This window comes from Haemorhous mexicanus, chromosome 2 (genome assembly GCF_027477595.1).
Source record: "Haemorhous mexicanus isolate bHaeMex1 chromosome 2, bHaeMex1.pri, whole genome shotgun sequence".
NCBI lineage: Eukaryota > Metazoa > Chordata > Aves > Passeriformes > Fringillidae > Haemorhous > Haemorhous mexicanus.
Genome location: NC_082342.1, coordinates 16,138,400 through 16,164,615, shown reverse-complemented (window position 1 = coordinate 16,164,615; position 26,216 = coordinate 16,138,400). Strand labels below are relative to the sequence as shown.

The window sequence follows — 26,216 nt, the reverse complement described above, 5'->3', positions numbered from 1 at the left end:
CTCTAAATATTTTGCCTCAGATTAATGAACACAGATCAGTAAAATTTAATCAACCAGTAAATAAAAATACCAGTTACAAATCAGCCTGAAATTAATCCATCATAACACATCCAAACTGAACTATGCCCACCTACAGAATAATGACAAGCACATAATTTCCTGTAACATATCTGAAACTAAAAAGAGAGCATAACAAATACAAAACCTGTTTCCACAGTGTACTGAATTTCTGGTTAAAAATTAGGGGACAGAGGCTTTATTTAAAATCTGGTTTCAGATATGAGACAGTTTTAGAACAGGCAGAGAAGGATGAAAATCAGAGAGGGGAAAAGGGGTAGGGGGGGGCATAATAAATTTTGTACAAACTTTGTTCTCATGTAATTCTAGTTTAGTACTGATACATAGCCCTGATGAAAGCATAAGGGACAAAAACAGGGATTTCCGACCCAGAATATATCTGATTGCAGGCAGATACATCAAATAAAAGTTGAAGGATTCTCCCTTGTGGGCATGTAAAACAGGTTCCCTTCAAATTTTGTCACAGAGAATAATTCAGTGGTAAGAGCTGAACTTGTCCTGTTCTGGCCTCTGTCACTGGGAGCCTTCTGGGCTCTGATCAAGCCTGATCTTGCTTAGCTCCAGAACAAAAAAAAAATCCCAAACCAAAACAAAAAAACACCTAACAGAAATTATTCTCTCACATATCTTTGGGTATGTATGCAAAACAACATATTTCTATCCCAAGTTTTCTTTTTAATTGTATGTTGGTTGCTCCTACATTATGAAGAGTTCTAAGAACCTTGCCTCCTTCCTCTCTCAAAAAGCTCCTTTTGTTTTCTTCATATTCCTGTCTTGTAACAGGCTTCCCATGGCTGGCATAATTTCTGTGAGCTGCATTTATCTTTATTTCAGTCATAGGCTGGCTTGAACCACAACCTGCATTTCCCAAAGAATTTTAAGATTATTTTCATTGTTACTTTTTGGTTATTTTGGGGCATTTGAAAGTGTCCTGCCTAGAAGAGTTTCACTTTTTCAGTCAGCCTTGGTTCTTACAGGAATTAATTATTTATGTAGTTGTCATTATAACTCCTATGTTAATAATTTCAGAGTAGAAAAGTGGCATGTGAAGGTCAGAAGTCTCAGAAACAGTGAATCAGCCTAGCAAATGCAAATTTGTATGTACCAGCTATTTTGTAGAAACAAAATTGCATTCACATCAAAGCACATGTCATTTCATCCTGTATCATTAAGGTCTTGTTTTCATTTAAAAATACCATAGTAAATAATGAAAAAATATAAATTACTTGTGAATATATTAATTAATAAAGGTGACTTGAAAGGGAACCTGTTAAATTATCTAAATATCTTTGTACTTTTTATGTGAATGTGTATAAGCATGCAGATGTGTATGTATTAATGCAAGTGTTTACATGTGTGTATAATTAGTATACATATTGATGTACTTAGACTACATGCATATGTTAGTACTAAATTTGAAAGAAGTTAGAAACCAGTGCACTGGATGATTTTAAACAGTGATTGATATAAATGAAGATATAAACTTTGTGTGTGTTTGTGTGTGTGTGTGTGTGCATGTGTGAAGCAGAAGTGGCTTTTTCTATTTTTGCATGCTTCAAAATAAGATCAAATACAATTACTTCATGACTGGGAAGCCTGTTAGAATGTGCCATGCTGCTGATGTAATACCAAAGCAAAACATGTGGAGAGTTGTGGAATTCCCATTTATTTTTCTGTATTGAGAGCATTTTGTTCTGATGACTGTTCTGATGCCTTGGACGACCTTGTGGCTGTGCAAATGGTCTCAGGGAAGCAGAGGCAGAGAATTGCTGTGCTCAACAGCATCACCCTGCAAGCAGTGTGTCCTGTCAGCGCCTGCCTGCCCACTCCTTTGCACCTCAAGCCAGATGAAAGTCAACTTTGTATTAATCAGTTAGGTTCTGCATTTTCACCAGCTTGTTATTAAGGAAGGATTTGTGGATTCTCCTGTTCTGGCAGGGAGAGGTCTCCTGGGAAGCTCAACACCTCAAAGCGGGGCAAACAGTGCTGGTCTGCTACAGACATGCTGGTGATCTCTGAGCTTCTGCATAGATTTGCATCAAGTTATGATTTATTTTGTGAGTAACCCCACTGACATCAAGGTAACTATTTGCAGAGGAAGGTGCACAGTTTAATGTGAGCATGGTTGGCAGAGTCTGGCCTGTGGTCCTTTGATGCCTGCGACAAAATGCTGCTGTCATCACAGGAGCTGACATGGTGTCGCAAACAATTACAGCTTGAGATGAGCTGCTGTCCTGACCGGGACATGGGTGATTGTTTCTGGAATAGATAGAAAATTCTCCACTTGTATGAAATAAAGATACTGCAGAAAGATGCTCAAATTTGAACTGATGTTTGTTGAGTCTGAGTCTGTGCCCTTTTCTGTCACTTCTTGCTGAGAGCAGAGGACGTTGCACCATGAAGTGCTGTCCAAAACTCAAATGAGCAGTGAACAGGTGGTACATTGTCAGGCTATTTCAGATCATGGAAACCATTTGTCCAGTTTTAGATTGCTATTGCTAGCAGCATGTCTTTCAGTTGTGAGAAAGAGAAGATGTTATTTAAGACTTACACAACTCCTGGCTGCCTTTCAGAGCATGCCAAGTGGGATTTCAGAAGGAATGCTTGCAGATCACAGGCAGCTCCCCCTGAATCTATTTGATGCAATTCTCATTTATTTTCAATGTGAAACATTTGAAAGAGCTCACACAGCAGTTCAGTAAAACATGCACAAATCCATTTTGGAGTGAGTGTTTGGGGTTCAAGTGCAGTGAGCAAGAGGGATGAAGAGGCAATTCTGATTTCTTTGATGTACTTCATTTATATCATCTCTCCACAGCCTGCTTCAATGCAGTGTGTCCAAGACCCCAGGGGTGTGGAGCTGGTGTGTGTTAAAGTTGGTCACTTTTCAGTATCTCTGGAGTCAGGGCAAATGAGACAGAAGTCAGTGATGGGTCCCTTAAATACAGAAGCTGGTCTACCAAGATACAGCATAATAAATTTGCCAGAGAAAGGGTGATCCACAGGGCAGCAAGGCCATGGTAATGGCCAGTGGTAACACTGAATTACCAAGACACCTTTTGAACTTTCTGGAGTATGCTGAATGATGTGATTTTTCAGCTTCTTCTAACAAAGTGTTGTATCTGAGATTCCAAAGTGGATGGGGGACATAAGTGCTCAGTGACTTTGGAGAGAAATAGGCAGGAAAGATCTCCTGCTGTGCAGGGACAGCCATATGGTACAGGAGCACTTGGACATCCTCAAGAGAAGGATATTTGCTGTGTAATGTAAGGAAAAGCTTTGTCCAACAAACTTTGAGCTTTCTTTGTTGCCCTGTTCACCTGCTGCCACATGTTGGACTTAGAGGGCTAGGCACATCATTTCTGCCTGGGCTCTGGCACTGGTGTGGCCACAGTCCATTCAGTTCTGATTGAGGCAGTGCCTGTAAGGAGAATGAAACAGACAGGTCAGCTGAGCTGTTATGTTCACTTGCTGCACACATTGCTGCATTTGCTCTAGAGCTGGAAAGTGAGGGCTTTTCTTGGTGAATTCCTATTTTAAGATTTCAGAATGACTTCATTCTATATTGAGATACAAACAAGTGCTGTCATTTCTTCCATGGAATTTATTTTGGTTTTAATTAAGTTCATTAATATATTTATCTACCCTCTTCACTTGGGAGTTTCTCAGTCTCTTACTGAACAGAAAGCAAATTCTCTTCTCAGTTGCTGCTCTCTTTCTAAAGCTCTTGTGGCTTAGAATCTAGTCTATATCAAGTAAGATTTCATGACAAGTGGCATCCAACCTGCTAAAACAAAGCTGATTTTCTTTACTATGTTTCAACTTCTTAAACTTTCTTGAACTCCTAACAGCTGTCAGACCCCAACTTTAGGGCGTTGACCATTGCACAGGCTTTTCAAGGTGGGGAAAAGGAGTGAAGATTATGAGATGGTATCTTCCTAGCAATAAATATGTACCCATTTTGTTACCCATTCTGTTACATTAGGATTTTTAAAGCCACTGCCTTATTGCCACATAGTATGTAATACTACATTTGTGGATTAACAGAGATTCTTTCCCCCCTCTTTCATCCCTTTCCTTATCTTTTGCTTAAATTCTTTTTGCATTTTCTCATGTATCCTTTCACTTACCTTTTATTCAGCAGATAGCTATTTCAACATGGAATTTGTAAATACCAGCTATAACTGATTTTCTCTCTCTCATGTTCTCTCGCCATCAGTTTACTTTGTTCACAACTAGTGATGCATAGATATAGTTATATCATCTATACTTCAGGTGGTGCTTAAGAAATCCTTCTATTCCTTTCTTTTCAAAATAAATAACTTAATCCTGAAGCTGTGAATTTACAGCTTTGGAATACAGGAGATTGCAATAATGACTGAATACCTGTTGGGCAGATATATTCCAATTACAGAAGTTGAATTAATTCAGTTTGATGGATGAAAACTCTTCTGGCAATAATCAGGGAAGTAACAGTCTCCAGTAGAAAAGTCTGTGTTTGAATCCATCTAAAGCATTATTATAACACTGTTGGAGGGAGCTGTTGCTGTGCATTTATTTTTCCCCAAAGTCTCTCTGTAGATAAAAAGAGATGAAGAAGGAATGGGTAGAGACACCTGAATTTAATTAGTTGTCTTTTAAAACATAAGTGTGTTTTAGTCTTGTGGACATTCTGCTCAAACTTTGAGAGTGGTGCCTTTGTCTAATTACAGCTGAAGTAAGAGACACAATTAAAATGTACTTGCAGGAAGTGTGCATATTTTTTATACAATAGAACATTATACCTGTCTTGTAATTTTTCCTCTTTATTTTGTGTCAGTAAGGCATTTGGGAGCTTGGAATGGGGATTTCATGCATTTTTGTGTGTGTTTGCTTGGATTTTTTTCCCTTCACCGGCAAGATTTGTTTTAATAGGAGGAAATAACTTTATTTTGAAAGAAGTATCAGCAAACTTAGCAAGTAGAATGTATTTGTTACACCTGTATTTATTGCCAATCATGAGATTGTATTCTGGTGACAACCTTTCAGCTAGAGATTTTATGCCTGTTTTTGAATGCAAAGATGGGTAGATGGATTTGAAAAACAGTAACAAGAACTCCTTTGTTTTTTGATTAGATCCTTCAGATGATGAAGCTATTGAAAAAGCAAGTGAAAACAGGACAGCAACATGTCAAGATTCAGATTCCAAACCTGCTGTGAAAAAGAAAAGAAAGCAGGTTTGTAAATTAAGTAATTGTTTAGCACAACAATGATGATGCATAGGGAAACATAATGTCCTTTTTTCTTCAGTCAAGGGACAGTTTTCTTCACTCTCTCTGATCTGTTCAGTTTTTGGTGGGTTTTTTTTTTTTTTTTTTTAATTATGTTGCCTTGTTTGGAAGTGATCACATTCAAGTACATTTCAGCAATAGCTTCCCACTTGTTTTGTGTGAGTTGAGATTGCCAGGCCTCTCTTACAAAGTGACTATCCAGTGGTACAAGCCTGGATGGTGCTACTGAGAATCCTCCCCTGCAATTTTTTCCCTTTCCCTGCACACACAAAGTCTGGAAAGCTATATTTACTTGTTATACAGATTATCTACCCAAGCATGTCCCCAGTTCAGGGTCCAAGTGAAAAAGAATTTAGGTCTTCATGGATTGCTGTTTTCTTATCCTTGCACTGCTAAAACCTTCATTTAATGCCAAGAGGAACTGTGTTATTCAGCATTACATGGAGTATGCCAAGGAACATCAGCATCACCCCAGTTTGAGGGAAAAAGTCATCTAGAGGTTGGCTGATTTTATGAAGTTTCTTGTTTGAAGGTAAATTTGTTCTGCCTTCCTCATGCCACCCAGGAGAATTGACTGAGTGGCTGTCAGAGAGCTAAAATTACATTGGAAGCTATCTCTCCTTGAGGTTATGGATATCAATTTTGACCCCTAGGTCAATAATAAATTCACTCTGTAATGCCTAGGCAACTGCCCAAGTGAAAGCCATTTGCAGGGATGTTCTTTTTTTGTAACAGAGAAGTGTAAACAACATGGGAGCAATTACTATGCTTTTGGATGTCTTTCCAAAGAGACCAAAGGTGAAGTGATCCAAATATCTGGATGAGATCAATGTTTTGATTAGGAAAGAGAACCAAGCAATACAGGAGAAAGCTGTATTGCCTTTGTACATACTCTGCCAGGGGGTCAGATGCTGAGGAGTGAGAATTCTTATGGAGCCACCTTTTATCACCATTTTCACTTAGACATTTAGTAGTAGGTTAAGACGCTTTGTTTGGAAGGGTTGCTTGACCCTTTTTATGAGAGCCTTAGAATGGATAGCCAACACAAGGTACTTACCAAGGTAAGGAGCACTGCTCAGCTGTAGCAGAACACCTGCCACTGCTCTTTCTGTCATATAAAGAATATCAGCCTGCCTGTTGGAATCAGGTAATTTGATGTTTAGACGTGAAACTGCAAGAGGGAAATGCTTTATGGGAGCTCAAAGTCATGGATGGGTTATTGCCCATCTTTTAGACATACCAAATCCCAGTTATTTATGGAAAGCTGGTGGTTTTGTAGTTCTGGTGCAAGTAACAAAACCCATTTGACTAATGTTGCCTTATTCAGAGGCTGGAAGTTGTTCTGCAATGGACTTGGCACCTCAAAGCCTGTCACGAGACAACCCAACAGAGTTATGAGCATCCATGTTCCATGTCTGCAGGCTGTCCTCAGGCTTACAGTGAAATGAGTGATCTCTCTCCAGTCTGAGCGATGCAGTGATGTGTTTACTTTGTCACAAACCCCAAAAGTCAGAGTATGTGGCTGACCTGGAATGTAAACTTTCACACACATGCAAGACTGTTTTCACTCTGCATTTAAATTTCCCATCACTTTGGCAACGTGAAAAGAAAAAAAGCATGTTAGAAATATAATACAGGAAATATTTTATGCTCTGTGTATGATTAACAAACAAGGAATTTATGACATTTTAGTTCATAAATCACTGGTCTCGGCACAAATTTCCTGTTTTCTGCATTTTAAGAATTTCCATGTAAAAATAGCATAAAAACACAGAGCACGAGGGAGCCGTGTCAAAAAACCAGTGGTTGTCTGCTTTGTGTCTTGCATAAGAAAAGCATGCAAATGACCTTTTCATAAAGGTGGCATGCAAAGAGCTATTGCATGAGTAGGTAGGCAACTAATGCTTGGATAAGGGTCAGAAGTTCAGGATAGATCAGATGCTGAAATATTTTAGACTGCAGATCATCAAAGACGTGTAAGTTTACAGCCATTCACCACCACAAAATTTCTCTTTTTATGTCACTATTTTTAATGTCTGAATAACATGGATTTACTATTGCTGGGCTAATAATTTAGGCATAATATTATATATGCTGTGTAAAGGATGCAATTTTGAGTGTTAACATTCTTCTCTCTAAGGAAGCAAGGCTTTGACTACAAGCCTGCTGTGTGCTTGTGTTGCCTGCTGTTTCTGTGACTGTTGAAAGAAGAGGTTACATACAGCCTTCAAAAAAGAAGCCATGGCATTTGGTGGTACTTTCACATATTTGAATGAAGGCTTAGCCGTGAGAATTTTTTTCTTTCAGAGAAATTTTTTCAGCTGTGTGACACATTTCATTCTTTTCTCATAGAGATACGAGTTGGGAGTGTTTGCAGTTATGTAAAGCAGTTCATGATGAATAAGAAGGGAGAAATGGGCCCAAAGTGAATGAGTGACATATTTCAGTATGCTGGAAGCACCACTGGGATAGGGAACTATCATACTCTGCTGGAGGACAGAGTTTCATGTTGGCCCTTCTCTGACTTTTTGATTGCTTGTAGGTAGCCCTTGACTGAAGCAATGCAAAGGCTTGTTCTCTGCATAAAATACGATGTTGAGCATAAAATTTATGATTAAAACACCTGGCTAATGGCCTTTAAGTATCTGTGGACAGCTGGGATGTATAAGAGTAGAGCAGAGGGTAGCTCTGTTTCAGTCTCAATGTCTGGGAATGCTAATGGTAGGGATAGGAATGAAGAAACGTATGGTGGTGTTTTAAAAACACTTGAATCAGAGTTAGGACAGAGATTTTTAAAATAGCAGCAAACCAAAAATAAAGCAAAAATAACTTCTATTAACTCTGGAACAATTTTGTTAATTAAAGTGAGTTTCCACTTGCGGTCATTCCCTTTATTTCTAGTGAAGATAATCTTTGTTTATAGCTGAGAAAATCACAGAGACAGATTTCTGTTGTTGAGGCAAGATATAATCCCTATCACAACTTCACCTGGGTTTTGATGCAGGCTGCATTACATTCCAGCTGTAGCTGTAAAGTGCTTTTCTAGCTGTTGCAAGTCCCCAGCCAAACCTTCTCTGGTAATTCCTAAGTTTCATTTCAATCCTCAACCAGTTTCAGAGCCACTGCTGTACAATACTACCACCTTGGCAAGGGCAGTGGCTGGGGCTGCATTACAGCACAGAAAGTAAGAGCTCATTTATTTGTGTTGAGCATGGTGGTTACCTGTTTTAATAGCTAATTTAGCAAGGAGAGTGGGGAGGAAAAGAAGGCATAATATGAACAATTAAACCTCAAAAAATGCTTCTGATAAGGCTGGGAAAATGGGCTTGGAAAGGCAGGAGTGTGCTGGGTCATTTTGCACCAGTTGCCATGAAGTGTCCTCCTGTTAAGGTGGGGCAGTGCAAGGAGGGCTCAGAAACTCTGAACTCCTCTTTGCTTTCCTTTGTCCCTCTTGGCCTGACTGAAGCTGCCTTCCCAAGACAACAGAGGAGCAGCTTCTCTGACTTTCAGCTAGGCTCCCTATTTTCCCATTGCTCTTCAGCAAGTCACTTACTAAGTTCCAGAGCCTGTCTGTGTAGATAAATGTACACTTCCATTAGGTAGAAGGCCCTAAGAAGCAAAAGAAAAGAGAATTGCTACACTCAAAACAAGAGAAGTCTGTGCCTTGCTTCCTCTGTTTTGGACAATTAGGTGGCTACAGTCAAATCCTAGCCCTGGATTATGGGAACAGGGACTCTGGTACAAATGGACCAATTTAGCCACTTCACTCAGGCACAAAAGAGGGTTAATAATAGCACCGTGTATTTTTCTTGTGTGTATTTGACCCTGCCTGCTATGAAAAGTCAAAGCAAGAATGGGGTAGGACAAATTTGAAACGTGTTTTCCTAAATTTTGTATTACAAGTGTAGAAGGAACTTCAGAGCATGATTGTTTCTAATTAATCTTGCCCAGTTCCATGTTATTTTTGCTGTCTGGATGCTCACTTTAGACCCAGTTATTTTAGAACACCACTGGCAAATTTAGAAAAATTATCATTCACAATAGCAGAGATTGTAGCAGGCGCAGGGCCGGCTACGGCTCCATGGAGGGATGTTTAGAGATAAGTATTTGCTGAGTCATAGGAATTGAACCAGAAGTCCTCACTCTGGTCCTCCAGGCCTGCTTATCTCTCTGTGACCCCATAGGCTAGTTTCCCTAACCCTTACAATTGGTCAGTTTCCAATCCTCCCTAACCCTATAAAAGGGGCTGTCTTGGCCCATTTCTCTGGAAGAGCAGCTTCAAGACCCTTCGCGAGACCCTCAGGATAAACCATCATGGAACACTCTTCTCTCTCTCTCTCCTCGTCTGCCTTCCAGAAGCCACGGCCAGCCACAGCCCCTACGAGCAAGCTAAGAGCTGAAACCATAAAAGAGCTGATTTTCACTAAGAGCTGACAATCACTGAGCTTGCTAGGGGTCACGGCTGTGCCGCAGTCCAGCCTAGGGCACCCCAGCCTCCAGAGGGCTGAGGTATCCGGCCCTGAGACTGCTTGCCTGGGGCACTTACCCTGCAAGGGACCAGCTAAACGGCCAAGAAGCTAGCCCCCGTGGCTTCATTTTATTTTACAAGAGATTAAAAATATAAATTTAGTGGCAGATTTTATTCATATTTTCCTCCTGATTTTTTTTAAGGTATCAAAACTTGCTTTTCACCATTTTATGGAATTATGACTACACCCTGAATGCTTCAGTTTTCTCTTCTTTTATTCCCTCTCTTGGTTGCAACAGCAATCTCAATTCCAAAATTACTTTGTATACATATAACTGTAAGGATTTGATTCCTTCTATGGGTGGGGAAGTTAATTTTTAATTGTTTTTTTTCCTAGCCCAGCATTATAGTTTCTGTTATCTCCTCTTACCTCCTTTGCCTTCCTTTGGTGACTTTTTTCCCTTACCTCCTTTTTTTGATGTGTTTTGCAGCCTACAGAGTGTTTTTTAAGTCAGCCCGAAGAAAAGCAAGAGAGTGCTGTGAAGGCAAAGAGGAGGAAGAAGGTAGGAGTGTCCCAGAGTGTGTTTGGGGTCTGGGCCCTGGGTTTATGTGCTGCTACAAGATGCAGAATGGGGACAACCCTGTGATGATAAGTAATATGGTCATAATATTGCAACCTCTTTAAAAGAAGAAGATAAATTCCTAATTTTTAAACCTATTCCCAACCTGACCTGTGCCATTATGTCTGTGTTCCACTCAAGGGTTGTTGTGGAAACCCAGGGTACCAGGAATATTTCTGTCTGCTCTGGGGTGCCCTGACCCCCAGGGGAGCACTGACTTTGACCCTCATTCATGGAAAAAGTTTCCTAGACTTCAAGATAGACTGGAATCCACTAAAGTGTGAAATAGATTATAGACAGTAGTGTAGGTGTATCACTTGGTGAGAAATTTAGGTTTTGGGATTTTTAGCATGTTGTGGATGGAAGCAAGATGGAGGGCACTGTAGGTGTCATCCAGGGTGTCATCCTGGGTTTCTTCTTCATGCTGCTTCTTCCTTCTTCTTCATGGGTTTGGGTGGCTTTTTGTAATTGGGCAGAAAGGTCTGCATTGCAGGCTCTGTGGGATCAGTTATTGGGTTAAAAGGGAAAATAATCCAGGTGTCAGTTCTTAATTGGATAGTTTAGTCTTAAAAGACCTTGTAACAAGAGATTGTTGGCCATTCTGTGCCTTCTAATGAAAAGCTGCCAACTCACAGTAGTGAGACTATTTTACTGATAAGAAATAATAAACACCTGAGTCCAAACATGAAACTACCATCTCAAGTGCCTTCAATCCAGACCCAGAGAAATTGATGACTGGTTCTGCCACAGGTTGTGTACGTCTACACCCCACTTGCAAGTGTTGCCCTCCAGGAAAGGGTGACTGTATGGAAGAAAGGTGGAACTTTAGTTGCTGCAGAATCTGACCCATTCCCACAGTGTGGTCAGGCTCCAGCTGCTGTTCTATCTTTTGAGCCAAGGACTGTCCTTGTTCACTCTTCTCCTCTCTGCATAAGTATATAAATAAATACTCTGTATTGTCCCTCTGGCCATGCTCCATCCTCATCCACAACAACAAACACACCCTGCAGTCTAAATGAAGATTATCTGGCACCAGGCAAGTTAATTGTCTTTCTGCAGGGGGACAGTCTGTAAATAGTTGGCACCCTCAGAAGGCTGAGGGGTGGCCTTTTTATGTTATGTTAGCCCTCTTAATCATCCAGGGAATGGGAAGAGGGAAGAGTGGGATTTTCCTTTCAATGTGGCTCTGGCAGAGTAAGTGCAGCACTCACTCAACTGGAGCCAGAGTGAAGGCATGCCATGGCAGAGGCTGGCAAACCCACCTAGCAAGAACCCCCGTTCTCAGGCAAACAGCAGCTGCTTACTTACACCTTTGCTTTCAGTGGGCCACTAAGCTGACATACACAGCCTGTCAAAAAATCCCATTAGAAAACATTTATTATGTTGATCTCTGGCTTCCAAACAAAGTGCCCTCTCCAAAAGTAAGGAAAAGGGGGGAAAGCCCTTTTGTTTTTAAGCATCTGGAATGAATTGGAAGAAAAATAATAAAACTTCCTGCATGAGGAACATTTCCCCACAGCACTCCTTGAAGGAAGAGAGTTTGCTCAGGTGTCCTTGCTCTTTCTCTTAAAGAATTTCTCTCGTTTCTCCCCTCCAGAGGGCAATAATTTTTCTGAAGGAACCAAGTGGCACAATGAATGATGTAACAGTCCTGTGAATTACGCTGAATTACCAGTGAAATGAGCCTGATAGTTCTGTCTTGCTGTCTGCTAAATCAGAGATTGCCAAATGTGAGTCCTTTCAGAGGCAGCTTGTGAGGCAGGGCTGGGGAAAAGCATCTGGGGTTGTTGGGAAGAACAATGGAGAGGTTTGGTTGTGGATCTCACGGAGAGGCTGGCTGTGCTCCCACGGCCTCTGGTCATGCCTTGAGAAGGCACTTGTTCCATGGCAGGAAAATACAACAGTGGTAAGTGAAGGGGAATCTTGGGAAGGAATCCTGCAGATGGAAGCACTGCAGAAACCTGCAGAACAGCCAGAGGTTCTCTACAAAGTCTTCCAGGGACTGCAGAGGGCTTTGCACCAGGCCAAAGCTAGACTGAGAGGAAGGCAGAAACACTTCATCTCCATGTCTCCCAGTGTCAAAGGCTCAGCTGGGTGTCTTGCAAACCCACAGGTGGCTTTTAGCAGGGGTGAAACAGGCAGTGGCAATGGCTGGGAAAGGCAGCACTTGCCTTGCCTTTGCTGTTTTGGCAGCCCCCAGATGGCTCTTCCCTGTTCAGCACTCTGCCCCTCATGTTGCTGTTACTTGAGTATTTGGGCTGTATTGGGCAAGAGGGACAGACAGAGTGATGGGGAATGGAAGAGAGGAGGGAGTGGGTGCTGAGATGGAGTGAGGGAAAGAATGGAAGGAGGTCTGTCCCTGACATTAAAATTCCTGCCATGCTTCTCATCAAAATTTTCATTGATCTTTGCTGTCCTGAACCTCAGCCTACCAAACTGAAGGTACCCACCGTTCCTCCAAAGCTGCCAAAAATTCTTCCAGATCAATCTCATCCCTGTGAAATTCCACTTTGCCTCAAAAATACAGACCCTTTTGCTCCATCCTGACCACACCCTTCTGCTCCTTTTCACTTCTAGACTTAAGCTACTGTGTGTCCCCTTGATGATGAGTTCAGTTTAGCTTACACAGCTGAGAAGCCTTGAGCTGTCCTTTCAAAATCTAAACAGATCTCAGCAAGAGCTAGAGAGGCATCACATTCTTGTCATTCTCTCCAGACTGCCTCTATCCTTGCAAATTTGCTGTTTTCTAAAATACTTATCATTTGCTTTTCTTAAATGCTGGCAGATCAGTCATTGGGAACCTTGGGCTATTCTATCCACATATTCCATTTAATTATGGCAAAAAATACAGCAATCCTTTCACTTCAGTGAGAATTCAGACCTGTTCCTTAGTAACATTCCTAAGGTGCAAAACACAATCATTATGAACTCATGTTCAGTCTCTAAAAATTATTAGTTTTTTTTAAAAATTACAGTGTGGGAGAACAAAGCAGCTGCGAGTTCCTGCTGCTTGACCTGTGGTTCTGTTGTTTTAACTAATTTTCATCACCCTGGCATGGTATTCTGTGCATATAGCTAACCATCTTCCCTTCTAAATATAGATAGTTACCTTGTTTAAATAAAAATATAATCACATAGTATATTATTATTTGATTCCTGTTGTTATGCCTTAAGAATAATAAACGAAAACAAATAAGGGGGGAAAAAGCCTGAATTTTCAATCTGATACTAAATTGTAGCAATAGCAAAACTTGAAAAACAGCTTTCAGTTATTTTTCTGCTGCAGCAGCATTTCAGGTGAGTGCACAAGATTTTAATGTTCAGGCTCACAGACTATCTTGTTCAAGTATCTCAGCTTGCATCTGAAGTCTGCATTCCCTCTAAAGACAAAGGGAATCTTGTCCCATTGTAAGGTGTTTTCCTAATTAAGCCATAATTAAACTCATGTAACTGTATAAAGATATGGAGGAACATTTATGTACAGTGTTGTTAGCTAGCCAAAGAACTGTATAGAAATACCATCTTAATCCATTTTACTTGGATTTTTTAGAAGAAGATTTCTGATGTTCTGCAAAAATCTGCTCCAAAACCTGGTGTCCCTGCAGATCTACAAAATCTGCTTAGTCAACATTTTGGTGAAAACCGTTCTGTGATTGAAATAGAGGAGTTAAAGCTGTCAGGTAACTTATCCTGTATTTGATATATAAATAATGTTTTTTTCATGATACTATTGACTTCTTTTTCTGCAGAGGAAAGAAGTTTTTTGGGACATAATTGAGTTGTACTTTTTAATGAAAATATTTTCTTATATTTTTTTTTACTGTATATTAATTTGCTGTTTAAGCTGAAATGTTAGTTTCTTTGGAATGAATGTGAGGTTTCTTGGAGGAATGGAAATAAAACATCACAATGAACAATATCTCTTTTTATTATAAAGTAGTAATTTCTGGAGCTGACTTTTCTGATAATAATTTTATGATTCCTAATAGTAGCTCCCAAGATGCTGTGAGAAATGTATTTTGTTCTTGGGATTATCTGAGTTAATGCATAAAAAGGGGCTGACAGAAATAGACAAAGAAATAATGAGGCGTCATTCTCATATGGGTATGAGGTTTTGAATGCAGTGGTTTTTCAGGGAGTGGCATGAATTGAGGTGATAATTTTGGTCCATGTGTAAAGTGACCAAATTTCAGCCATGGGGACCCTTTTTGTTCCCTGTATCCTGACTCCAGTTAAAAGACAGATAGAAGAGGCAAAAAGCAGGACAGAGTAGGCTTAGCTTCTGTCAATTGGAGGTTGCATAGGAGATGATGGCAATGTTGAACTTCTCTGCCTCTCCTGTGCAGACAGAGACACTGTCCATTTTTTGTTGGTAGGGCTCATGAAGAGCAGCAGCCTGGTAACCAACCTGCACTCACCTTTGGGACTTCTTGAACTGTCAGTGACCTATGCCCAATGCAGAAGCCTTCTAGCCCAGCAGTGTTTTTGCTTTATTAATGCATAAGCCTGTCTCTCTAGGTAAATGTGCTCTTCCTTAATCCCCATGATTCTAGATAGACCCTTTTTTATTTCTGTGGGGCAGTCTCAGCTTTATTACTGGGTCAAGAAAACCTGGAGAAATCCCATATAGATTTCTTTGAAAAGCTTGTGCTAAGTATTTTTTTGGTATATAAGATTTTTAGGAAATAATAAATTGGTTTGGTTTCGTTCTTACTAAAAGAGCCCTTTGGGCTACTGAAGTGACTCATTTCCATATGTGTTGGATGGCTATATTTTTTCCTTAATTTTTTTGCTGGGAGATGAAGGCTTAGAGTGCCAAGGAGTTTATGAACTTGTATAGCTGTCAAGTCATTCATGTCAAAGCACTATTGAGTAAATAACAAGCAGCTACTTTGGAGTGGTGTGTCCCTGTTGACTGGCAAAGTGCAGAAGGTCAGGGTTGGTCAGAAAGTCAGCATGGTCTCTTGCTGCAGTCTGGAGCTGTGTGTTTTTTTCCCCCTTTCTGAAACTTCTGTTTAAAACTGCTGTAAATACTGCAGTGTTGCTGCACTGTTGGTGAGGAGTCAGTGACTGAAGCTGTGTCCTTCAGAAAGGACCTCTTGAGCTGTCAGTCATTAATGAGACCGTGTATTCAGAAGATCAGCCCTGCCTGTCCCCACTAGCATCAAGTGCATCTTTTGAACATGATTTTTAAAGTGCATCAGCTGCTGATGCTTCAGTTGTACGTATTCATTTCCTTTGAAGCTCAAGTTCCATTTAATGTCAGTCTCAGGATTTAATAGGAATGAGTGCAAAATAAAAGTTTTTAGCAAGACAGGACTTACAGCCAGGCATTGGCTACAAAGCAAGTTTGTCACATTGTCTGTTCTGATGATCGTCTTGGATGGATGCTCTCAGCATCAGCACAGTGCACCATCCATGTGAACATGAATAATGTCTTTGAAGAAACCTCCTTGGTTTAGAAAATGTATTAGCAAACATCCATGGACACCCTAGGGGCTGTGCTTCATGCAAAATGGTGACAAATGTGTAAGTCTTTAAGGACAGAAGAATTGTTAATGCTCAATTGTTACTTGTTAAAAGCATGTTGTTCCATCAGGCAAAGAGCCCTTAACAACTGTGGCAAGGTTTCAGACCATGGAATTTTAATCACCTTTTTAAGAACTTTGATTTTCTGTTTAGACATGAGAAAGGACCTTCCAAAGAACCTGTTAGGATCTTCATTGCCATTATACAAAGTTAAATGGCATGTTTGTCACAGAGTGCTTTTAAAAGACTTCCTAGTTAACACTGTGAGCAGAGAAAAGGAAGTCAGCAGGAAATGGAGGAAGAGAAAGGCACTGAAAATGCAGTGGAGGTGTTGCTTTTAGGGTTGGTATAGTTAGGTGGGTTGCCACAATATGAAAGACGAGAAGGTGAACAAAGTTACTGACAAGTAAATTATTGGTAGATTCTTGCATTTACACAGTATGAATCATTTGGGGGATGTACAAACATACTTCATCACAGGTACATTGGAGGAACAGTCTAGGGCTGTAAGGCTTTTGGCTGAGGCTTTGATTCATTGTGGCAAAGACATGTGAAAACTTTCTTAAAGCATGTGATCACACCTGTACTGCAGCCCAGTATTCAAGGTTTCAGGCTGGGAGAAAAAAAAAGAAATGGCAATTCAGAGATGTTACCTTCATTGATTTAACCCACACAAAGTTTCTTCTTCGTTAACTTTTGTTTCAGAAATGGTAATTTATTGATGATGGATTTATGAAGGTGGAATTTCATCAACATAACTGGTTTTGCTGCAAACGTGTTCTCCCTTTGCTGTTAAAATACGCCAACAAAAATACTTTTTCCTTTATGTTTTCAGATTCCTGCTTTTTGCCAGCCAATGATCTTACCCACAGTTTTTCTTCATACCTGAAGGAAAGTGAGTTTAAATGGTGGTCTGGATGAAAGTTGTATGAAAAATATTATTAAGACAATACTGCTTTTTTTAATGTAGCTCCAAATATTGTTTGTTATGAAATATTAATTCCTTTAAGGCTTTTAAATTTTTTTTTAATGACAGGTCTTGTTTTTCTGGCTCTTATTTAGTTTATCACTTTTTTTTGTATCAAAAATGGTCTAGGCTTTCTTATAATTGCTAGGGATTATTTGTCAGTAATTTATTGTGGCTCTATGAGTAGGTGTATGTATTATCTTAGAATGAAAGTCCTGCAGCTGTCTGCTGACATGAACCAAGTGAATTTTTTTTCTCTTGTATATTTATATAGAACTTCTGGTCTGGTAAATGCTTCTTGGCAGATGATTCTCTCTGATACAAATTGGCATATGTGGCAAATGAAGACAATAGGCTCATCACCTTAAAAACTGTTGATGGTTCATGCTTATCTAGTTTCTTCATTTATGTGATATTTCTGTATTTTATTTATTTTGGGCATTCCATTTTCCAGTTTCTCAGCCATGACTAAATGCAAAAGGGATGCCAAAGTTCCAGACCTCAGAGGAGTCAGCATGTGTGTTCTTGCTGCTGGCTGCCATTCATCATGTACTCTAGTAATTTAAAACTGTGGCATGTAGTACTTTGTGTGGGTACAAGGGCTTTTCCATTGCAGTCTGTCCTAAGTGGGCGAAGCTCCGGAGAAGCCACAAGGAGAAGAAGTCAGTGGTGATGCTGGTTCTCTGCAGCTCTGCCCTTCGCTCCTTGGAGCTCATCAAGTATGTCAACAGCAAAGGCTGTGTTGGGGTTGGCAGTCGGTCAGGAGTTTTGTCTTGGAACCACAGGCAAAAAGGCAAAACTGGGACACTGTTCTCTGCTAGCCAGCAAATTCACTGACTCAAACTGATGCAATATCCCTTCCTCCTTTAAACTCTGGGAGAGTGGTGTTTGGTTTTGGACTCAAGTAATGCTCAGTACTTCAGTTGCCTGGGAAGTGTTACTTTAGTTAAAAACCAAAAGTGTAACCAATTTAGGGGAAACATGGAACATGTTATACAAGTATACCCAGTGAGCCCATAAAGCATCATGTTCCACCACTAGAAGTCAAGGCTTTGCACCAAAGGCAGCGAGGACATGGCATTTCGGGGCCTCAGATGCCAAGGTGTGTCTGGCCTGAGTGCCCCCAGGTCTGTGTCAGTGTTCTCAGCTGGCTCAGGATGGCAAAACTGCTGGGCAGAAATGACAATTTTCAGTGTGCCCTGTCCCTGTTTTTCCCCCTTCTCTTTCCTCCTACTTCTCATGCCAGAAATTTTGATGACTCTGATGAATTGATGGATACCTCACAAATTTCATGGTTGTCATCTATGTCTTGACCCTTCTTACCTGTCAGTACAAAATGAGATGGAGATTTGGGAAGTTTGATTCCATGACACTGATATCAGCATAGATAAGGCAGATAAGTGCCAGTCATGCATGCAGAGAGTAGCACCTGAGATTTAGGTGGTTTAGATGTAGATAAACCTTTAGCTTTGCAAATCAAAAATTTGTTGCACTGCAAGAAGCATACAGAACAAGCTGTCTTAAATGACATTCAACAAATACTGAATATGTTGTCTCCTGTTTGATGAATACAGAACATAGATTTGTTATGGTGTGCCAAAATGGACTGTCAGAAAAGCAAGTCAAGGTTTCTAACAAATTCATTTGGTTAATTGGAATTTGGACAATGTCTGCAGTAAAGACAGTGGCAGCCTAAGTTTTCCCAGCAGCCATGCTGCAGGAAGACTTTAAAATGTAGATTTGTCCATACAAAGGTCCTTCCTTTTCTGCAAACACACTCATATTCATTAATGCCTTTATCTCAGTAACTGAATTATTTTTTAATTAGGATTTGGTGATTAACCAGTTTTGAACTAAGCTAGCTGTGAAAGCACAGGCCATAATATTAAATATTATCTGACAAGCTATTTAAACAAAATTGCCCTGATATCTTCCACTGTGTCTGTCCAGTTGTTGATCTCTGTTGATGAGTAGCAAACAAGAATGTACACAGTGTTCAGAGTACAACCAGAGTTCACTGGGGGACTGTGTGTGTCTCAAACATATTGAGAAATGCCAGTTGGTTTTTCTTTCCTCATGTGTGGTCTTAAGCCCAGCCCTGCTTCTTGTATTTCACTGTCCTTTTTTTTTATTATTATTAGGTCGATGACAGCCTTTAAAGGAGATTGCAGAGTCATCAAGTTGTTTGCAAAGCACATAAAGGTAGATAATTTTAATAGAGCAAGTAAACAGCTGAATAGTTTGATACGATTTCCTTTTTAAATCCTTTGGCAGTAGTGCCTTTCATACAGTGTTCATATGAAGTTCCTTCCTTTAGGTAGTGCTTCCTTTGCAGCCCATTGCTGCAGTGTGAAGAATTTCACTAAGCACCATCTCCAGTAGCTCTGGTGCAACCCTGTGCCTAATGTAGATGCTTGTGCACCTGCTGAGTTTCACTGTTCCACATCCCCATCAAGTGCTCATTCAGTGCCAGAAGGCTCACCCACACAGGTCTGTGGAAGCAAACTGTCCACCACCCATCATCCATTGGATTCTGAAAATTGAATGCAGGGATCCCCAGTATCCGTACCTGTTAAAAAGCACAAATTATGGGGGTCTTGGGCATAATGAATGAACACTTGGGCTTTGATATAAATGCTGTCAAACACGCAAATATCATTTGCTTTATTTCACCTTTTTCCAGTATCTTCATCTTGAAGGACTTCAGAGTTAATTCAAGCTTCTCAGTATTCCACAGCATTTATTTAAATGCTGAAGGAATCTTGCTGTTCTCACCTCCAAAAATAGTTGGTGCAATAGCAGATTTTTAAAGTTAAAAAAGATTGAACTTCTAGAGAAGTGTGATGCCCAGCTGGCTTGTTCTATTTCTTAAACTTTCTTCCAGATATAATCATCTGACAGTTTGAAAGGCAAATATCATTTGTTACTTGATGGCATTCTAAAAAGGAATGCAATAAGATCTGGAATTTATTTCCAATTCCTTAAGAAGAAATTTTAAAACAATTATGGGTTTACTGTTGATTTTTCTTTCTCTCTTAAAATTAGATAAAGGAACAAATGAATATGTTGGAGAAAGGCATGTTCCACATTGGGGTTGGAACTCCTGGGAGAGTAAAGGCACTAGTGGAGCAAGGTAGGAAAACAAGGAGGGTTTCCTCCCTAGGCATTTTATATTTGGTCTCATGAGAAGTGAAACTTAAACTGGCTTTTTTTAGGTTGACATGAACATGTAGATTTGGGTACTAAACTGTATGGTTCTGTTTCTTCACTTGTGCTGCATCAGTCAAAACAAGGTCAAGGTTCTGGTACTTTGTTTTATGATCACTTTAAGCTGGCATAAGCCAGTATTAGCAGAGGAAGGCAGAGAAATGCTTCCTCTCACCCGCCAGTCAGTGCTTATTCCCTCTTCCTGCTCCCTGTGCAAGCCCAAGAGTCTGTTTGGCAGCTCAGTGAAATGACCCAATTAAACCAAAACCAGTGTGCACACAAAATCAGGTAATGAACGGGCAGAGGTGGGAGACTTCCTCTTTTGGCAGGAATACTGATTTATGCTGACTTGAAAGTGATTGCAAAACCATAATGTGAGATTGAAAGCTCCAGGAAACCAAACGCTGCAAGTGGACCAAAAGGAAATAGTGGCAGAAGTCACTGTATCATATGTTACTGTGAGCTTAGTGTAAACTCTTGTGAGGGGTGTAGGAAAGATCTGCTTGCTGATTTGATCTTATTTCTCATTTGCCTGTAGTTAAATTAATTATTCTCTATAAATCTTTTCCCAAACTTTGAGTATTTTTATTTACTCGGTAGACAGTATGTACACAAAGAAAAAGAAACAACAAAATGACAAGATGATAAGGCAATTCTTTCTATTCCTCTTATGCAAGACACTCTCTTGCTCTGACTGTGGTCTCTTGGTCAGGGACTGGCAGTGGTTTGGGACTGTACTGCTCCTTCCAAAAGTGTGCAGGAGTAACATCATTTTGTTGCTTTCACCAAGATTAAACATTAGTGCTCAGCACATCAGCACATTGCCATGAGAGTAGTGGGACACTGGAACAGGTTGCCCAGAGAAGCTGTGGATGCCCCATCCCTGGAAGTGTTATATTTTAACCCAAGCTCTAGTTCTTTTTTGACAGTTTAGTGTTGCAGTGCCAGGTCACTTAGGGAAGGGAGAGGAATCAAAACTGATGGGAAAAAGTGGTGAGCATCATGTAGAAGACCAGGGAAAAAATATGAGAACAGCTGAAAAGCAACTTCAGAAAGGACCTTTTTTTTCACCACCACTGATTTGAAGGATAAAGGAATTTTTCAGCAGCACCACTGACCTGACTCATTCACAGAGCACCCTGTCCTGTAAATTGCTGAGCACTGTCTATTCCTGTTAACATCAATTTTCAGGTTAGGGTCCTTGTAACTCACCAGTGACATCAGCTGTGGAAATTCAGCTCCTGTGGTTTCATCAAGAGGAAGCTTGAGGAACTACTTTCTGGCAGGATATTAAGCTCTTGACAAGTCTGGCAACAGTAGTTGTTCTGCTTTTGTGTTTATCTTCCAAAAAGGCATGAGATTATGTGGCTAAGGGAATTTGAAGTGTCAGTGCATTAGTTTTCCAAGCAGCAAATGTAGTACTTAGTGTTCAAAGATTAGTTTTCTTTGAAACAGACAGCAAAAGATGTAAAAGCCAAAAATTATTTTGATAAGCACATGTCATATATGTTGCCTTTTTAGATGCCCTGTGCTTAAACTCCATGAAATATATGATTCTGGATTGGAACTGGAGAGATCAAAAACTAAGGAGAATGATGGACATCCCTGAGGTATTGTATAAGCACCTGTGTATGTTCTATTCTGTGTATTTGGTTGGTAGCTCTCAGGTCTTGGTCAGTAAAGTTTTCTTTCTGTAAGCTGTCTTCAGTAGGAAAGGAACACAAAGAAGTTCACATTGACTGAGAAGTCTGTACTCTCAGGTCTAAAAATTATCTCCTGAAAAAGAATCTTTCTTTTATTGTTGCAAGCCATAGCTGTGATTTCTATGGTTGTACTGTGAGTTTCCCCTGTTTATGCTCCATGGATAGTCTACCTGTCCCCAGGAAGTTCCCTCAGCAGGAGGACTTTGTACAGAGTCCCAGACCTCGACAAATGAGAGACATGGGCATCACTGACTGTGTGAAATTCAGCAAAGGGAAGTGCTAGATTCTGCACCTGGAATGGGGCAGGCCTGGATGGACAGACAGACTGGGGAATGAGACATTGGAAAGCAGCACCATGGAAAGAGACCTGGAGGTCCTGGTTGATGGAAAGTTGAATCTGAGCCAGCAGTGCCCTGGAACCAGGAAGGCCAGCCCTGTCCTGGGGGCATCAGGCCCAGCATCACACCTGGGCAGGGGAGGGGATTGTCCTGCTCTGCTCTGAGCTGGGCTGGCCTCACCTGGAATATTGTGTATAGCCCTGGTCACAACATGAGCAGGGTATAAAGCTGTCAGAGAGTGTCCAAAGCAGGGTAATGAGGATGGAGAAGGGACTCCAGGAGAAGCCCTGTGAGGAGGGGTTGAGGCCACTTGGGTTGCTCAGCCTTGAGGAGGCTGAGGGGAGACTCCACTGCAGTTCCAGCTTCCTTGTGAGGGTGAGAGGAGGGGCAGGCACTGATCTCTGCTCTGTGGTGACCAGTGACAGGACTTGTGGGAGTGGCCTGAAGTTGTATCAGGGGAGGTTTAAGTTGGATATTAGGGTTTTCATCCAGAGGCTGGTTGGACACTGGAACAGCCTCCCCAGGGAAATGGTCACAGCACCAAGCCTGACAGACTTCAAGGGGTGTTTGGAGAATGCTCTCAGGCACAGGGTGTGACTCTTGGGGTGTCCTGTGAAGAGCCAAGATTTGGACTTGATCCTTTTGGGTCCCTTCCAACTCAGCATTTACTGTGATTCAGTGAAAAGTTTCCTCAAAAACTAAACAAAACTATGGCCAAACATCTCTGTTTCTCCAACTGAGAGCAACAGGTAGAGAAACATACATGAGTAAATCTACAGACAGTTCTCTTGGCTTTTTCTTTTCTTTCTTGTCTTTTTTTTTTCTTTTTTGTTTCTTTTGACAAGAAGTAGGGTACAAACAACTTCAACCCATCCATCACTTGTACACTCCTTCTAAGATAATTCCCAATTCTTTCTGTAATCCTGCTTTTATATTTCTTGCTGTAACAAGCTGTGTTTACAGTATGTTGTGGGGCATCACCTATTTCTAGCCAGATGAAGAGGCAGTTTCCTCCATTAATGCTTGTTAGAAAGCTCCCAATTTCCTGCACAGTGTCTTGAGGTTTTGTGCATTTAGAGCAGACCCACACATGGAAGGAATGCCCAGGGAAAAGATTTCATATAAACATTAAAAAAGATTGCATATTCTTTTGCATATAAACATTAAGCTGTTTCACAAGTGAAACAAATAATCAGTCATTAATCCATCTATGTGCTTGTCTAAGTATGTGAATGTGGTGCATTTTACAGCCCCACATACACAAAACTAAAAAAATACATTGAAGAAATGAAGTAGCAAAAAATCCCCTGCCCTTGCTTTTTTGATGGCAAGGAGGCTCCCTCTTGTGGCTAATATATAAGGCTTTTTTTGTATGGGACTTGCACTTACCTGTAAGTTTTTTAAAGAACAGAAAACATGAAATCACAGACAGTACAGTACAAAATCAAAGGCAGTACAAAAGGTGTTGATGGAAGGGGATGGATGGATTTTTTAAATCGTCTGAAGTCAGCATCAATAAAGTAGACCATAGGTGATCCACCTCCAAAAAATGAAGATTATGTTGCCACTATTTCATTTTGGGCTATTGCAAACCTCAAGTATAACTTTCAGCTCACTGTAGGCAGCATCAGAGTAGTTCTGTGTGTCTGTCTAGAAATATAGGCTAAAAGTTGTGACTCCAAGTCTGTTTTATTAAGGCAAAATCCTAAGGCTGTCTTAGCATAAGAAGTTAAAGCTTAGTTCAAGTTAAATCTGGGTAAGAACACTGGACCATCATATATTGTATTAGGATAAGCAATAGATATTTATGTGTGATTACAGAATAGTGAATATATGGTTACAGAAAAGTCTTCAAACTGCTCTTGGCTCATGTAACACATCATAAAGGAAGATTTTTGGCATCTTGGGTTTTATAAGGGGAGTATTTTGCAGGTATTTATCCCACTGCAGACATCAGGCAGATTCCTTAAAATTATGTATAAGGAGTGTCAACAGTGAAAGACACCCAAATAATGGGTGTCTTAACATCACATATCAACCAATGGGATGTTGTAGCAACTTGTGAGCTTCAAATATGGAATACAGTCCTAGTCAGCTTTTCTAATTGTATAGAAAAATGTCAAATACATGCTATGAATACTCATAAGTTTTCTCAGAGAGAGGAAATACAGTACCAAAGACAATTTAGAGAATTGGCTATTTGATGCACTAATTTCTTTCACCTGTGTTAGTAGTGGAGGCAAAATTGTACACTTAAAGTTAGAAACTGAGCATACTGGCCTATTTTCAGTGCAAACCTCAATTATCAATAATTTCTTTGCATACTTAAGGTGCAACATTGCTGAATTTCATTGTGTTTAAACCAGAAAGCAAGAACAACTGGAAGCACATGTTCATTGTACTTGCTGTTTTGGTAGTCATCTGATGTTCAGTGGAAAATTCTGTACATGGTGGTATATTCTAATAAATATATGAGTTTAAAAACACATGGATCTTCCCCCGTGGCAGTTCTGTATGCCATCATATCCACACAAGGGATGGTGCTCTGATCCACTGCTCTGTCAGCTCCCTCAGCATCTCATTAGATAATGCTGCTGGAATTTTTCATTCTCTGTTTCTGTCTCCCACTTCATTCATCCCAAACAATGGAGAGAGGAGGAGATGAAAGCTCTCAAAGAAACCACAGGAGAAGTGAATGAGTTTATCAGACTTTGTCTTGGCACACTGAAGTAAAGCATAAAGGTATAAATAAAAATGGATTGTGTACTATTTGATCTGACCAAAGGACAAGCTTCCTGCTTTGAAAGCTCTTTGTACAGAGGTTGGTGGCAATACAGAGCTGTCTCAAGTTACTTGTTCCTAAGATTCAAGTGAATTTTTTAAATAAAACCCAATATTGTATTGTCTGCAAACAATACACACAACAAGTCTTCAGTAAACTTGAAAATGTGCTAAGTTTAAGTTTCAGACATCTTGAAAATAAAAGGTTTGTGAGAAAAGGACTTGTGATAGAAAGACCACTGTGTTCACCTTCGTGTAGCATATCCAATCTGAAATTGAGGCTGGCTGGGCTTTCTTACATCATTTATTCCTCTGCAAAGTGGAGGCATGAAAGAATATAATCCTGAGAGAAAACCTACAAACAAGTGATTTGTAAGTGGTAAGAGGGAGCTATAAGGAAACTCTGGACTAAGCATGATGATAAAGAATCTTGTGTTCCCTCTGAAGTATGTAGTCAGTATTTACTCTGTAATACATTTGTTTTATCTTTAGATAAGCCATAAGCCATGGCCATATCAGTGTCATAAACCAAAGTACTTTGTACTGCAGCACAGCAGACCTGACCTTCATGCTCACTTTCATTCAGGTGTCTCAGACACAGACAGGGCTGTGCCTCTTGCACTGCCCTTGATCTGCTGTATGCCAGTCTGGAAAGTTTGATAGAGATTCTGCTTTATGCCAATCTGGAAAGTTCTGTAGGAATTCTGCAGCCCAGGATGGGCCTTTTGCTGTGGTGTGCTTTATCAACTCTGCAAATGGCAGCCTTTCTGTAGCCATGTGAAATGGGACTTCAGGGCTGCAGGGCAAATGATGGGTATTTTAAAAACTGGAAATGTTCTAGAGGACCTTGTATAGGAATCTCTTCTTTAATTTCTAGTCCTATAGTAAGGTGCCTGAGTAAATAAATAATGGTGTCATTATCAGGAACTTCTTATGCTTTCTTTGATTTTTGTTTTCTTCAGATAAAGAAAGAAACATTTGACCTACTGGAGAAGAGTATTATAAAGCTGTGCAGAGATGGATCTGTGAAGCTGGGACTCTTTTAATGAGTTTACCAACAAGGAAGTAATTTGCAGCTGCATTTTACTATTATCCTGCCTGTAATTGAATTTTGACTTTTCAGAGGTCTCAATACCGAAGGCACATTGCAACTTTTTCTGAGTTTTCTTTTAATAAAAACCCAGAAGTTTTGTTTGTAGTTCTGGTATTATTTTTATTGCAGGAGCAATGTCATACTGAAATCAGAGTTACACTG

General features: G+C 40.2%; 1 protein-coding gene across 3 annotated transcripts in view; it reads left to right on the top strand.

Annotated features, from left to right (window-relative positions):
• CMSS1 (cms1 ribosomal small subunit homolog) overlaps positions 1-26,159 on the top strand; it is a 221,776-nt gene extending 195,617 nt beyond the window's left edge. For all 3 annotated transcript variants that reach the window (XM_059874093.1, XM_059874103.1, XM_059874111.1), the window contains exons 2-10: positions 5,194-5,294; positions 10,308-10,379; positions 13,987-14,116; positions 16,801-16,860; positions 17,549-17,651; positions 19,074-19,134; positions 19,978-20,065; positions 21,661-21,749; positions 25,924-26,159. In XM_059874093.1, the coding sequence (XP_059730076.1) occupies positions 5,194-5,294; positions 10,308-10,379; positions 13,987-14,116; positions 16,801-16,860; positions 17,549-17,651; positions 19,074-19,134; positions 19,978-20,065; positions 21,661-21,749; positions 25,924-26,007 (788 nt within the window). In that variant the 3' untranslated portion in view covers positions 26,008-26,159. The remainder of the gene's footprint in view (positions 1-5,193; positions 5,295-10,307; positions 10,380-13,986; positions 14,117-16,800; positions 16,861-17,548; positions 17,652-19,073; positions 19,135-19,977; positions 20,066-21,660; positions 21,750-25,923) is intronic.
• The last annotated feature ends 57 nt before the right edge of the window (positions 26,160-26,216 follow it).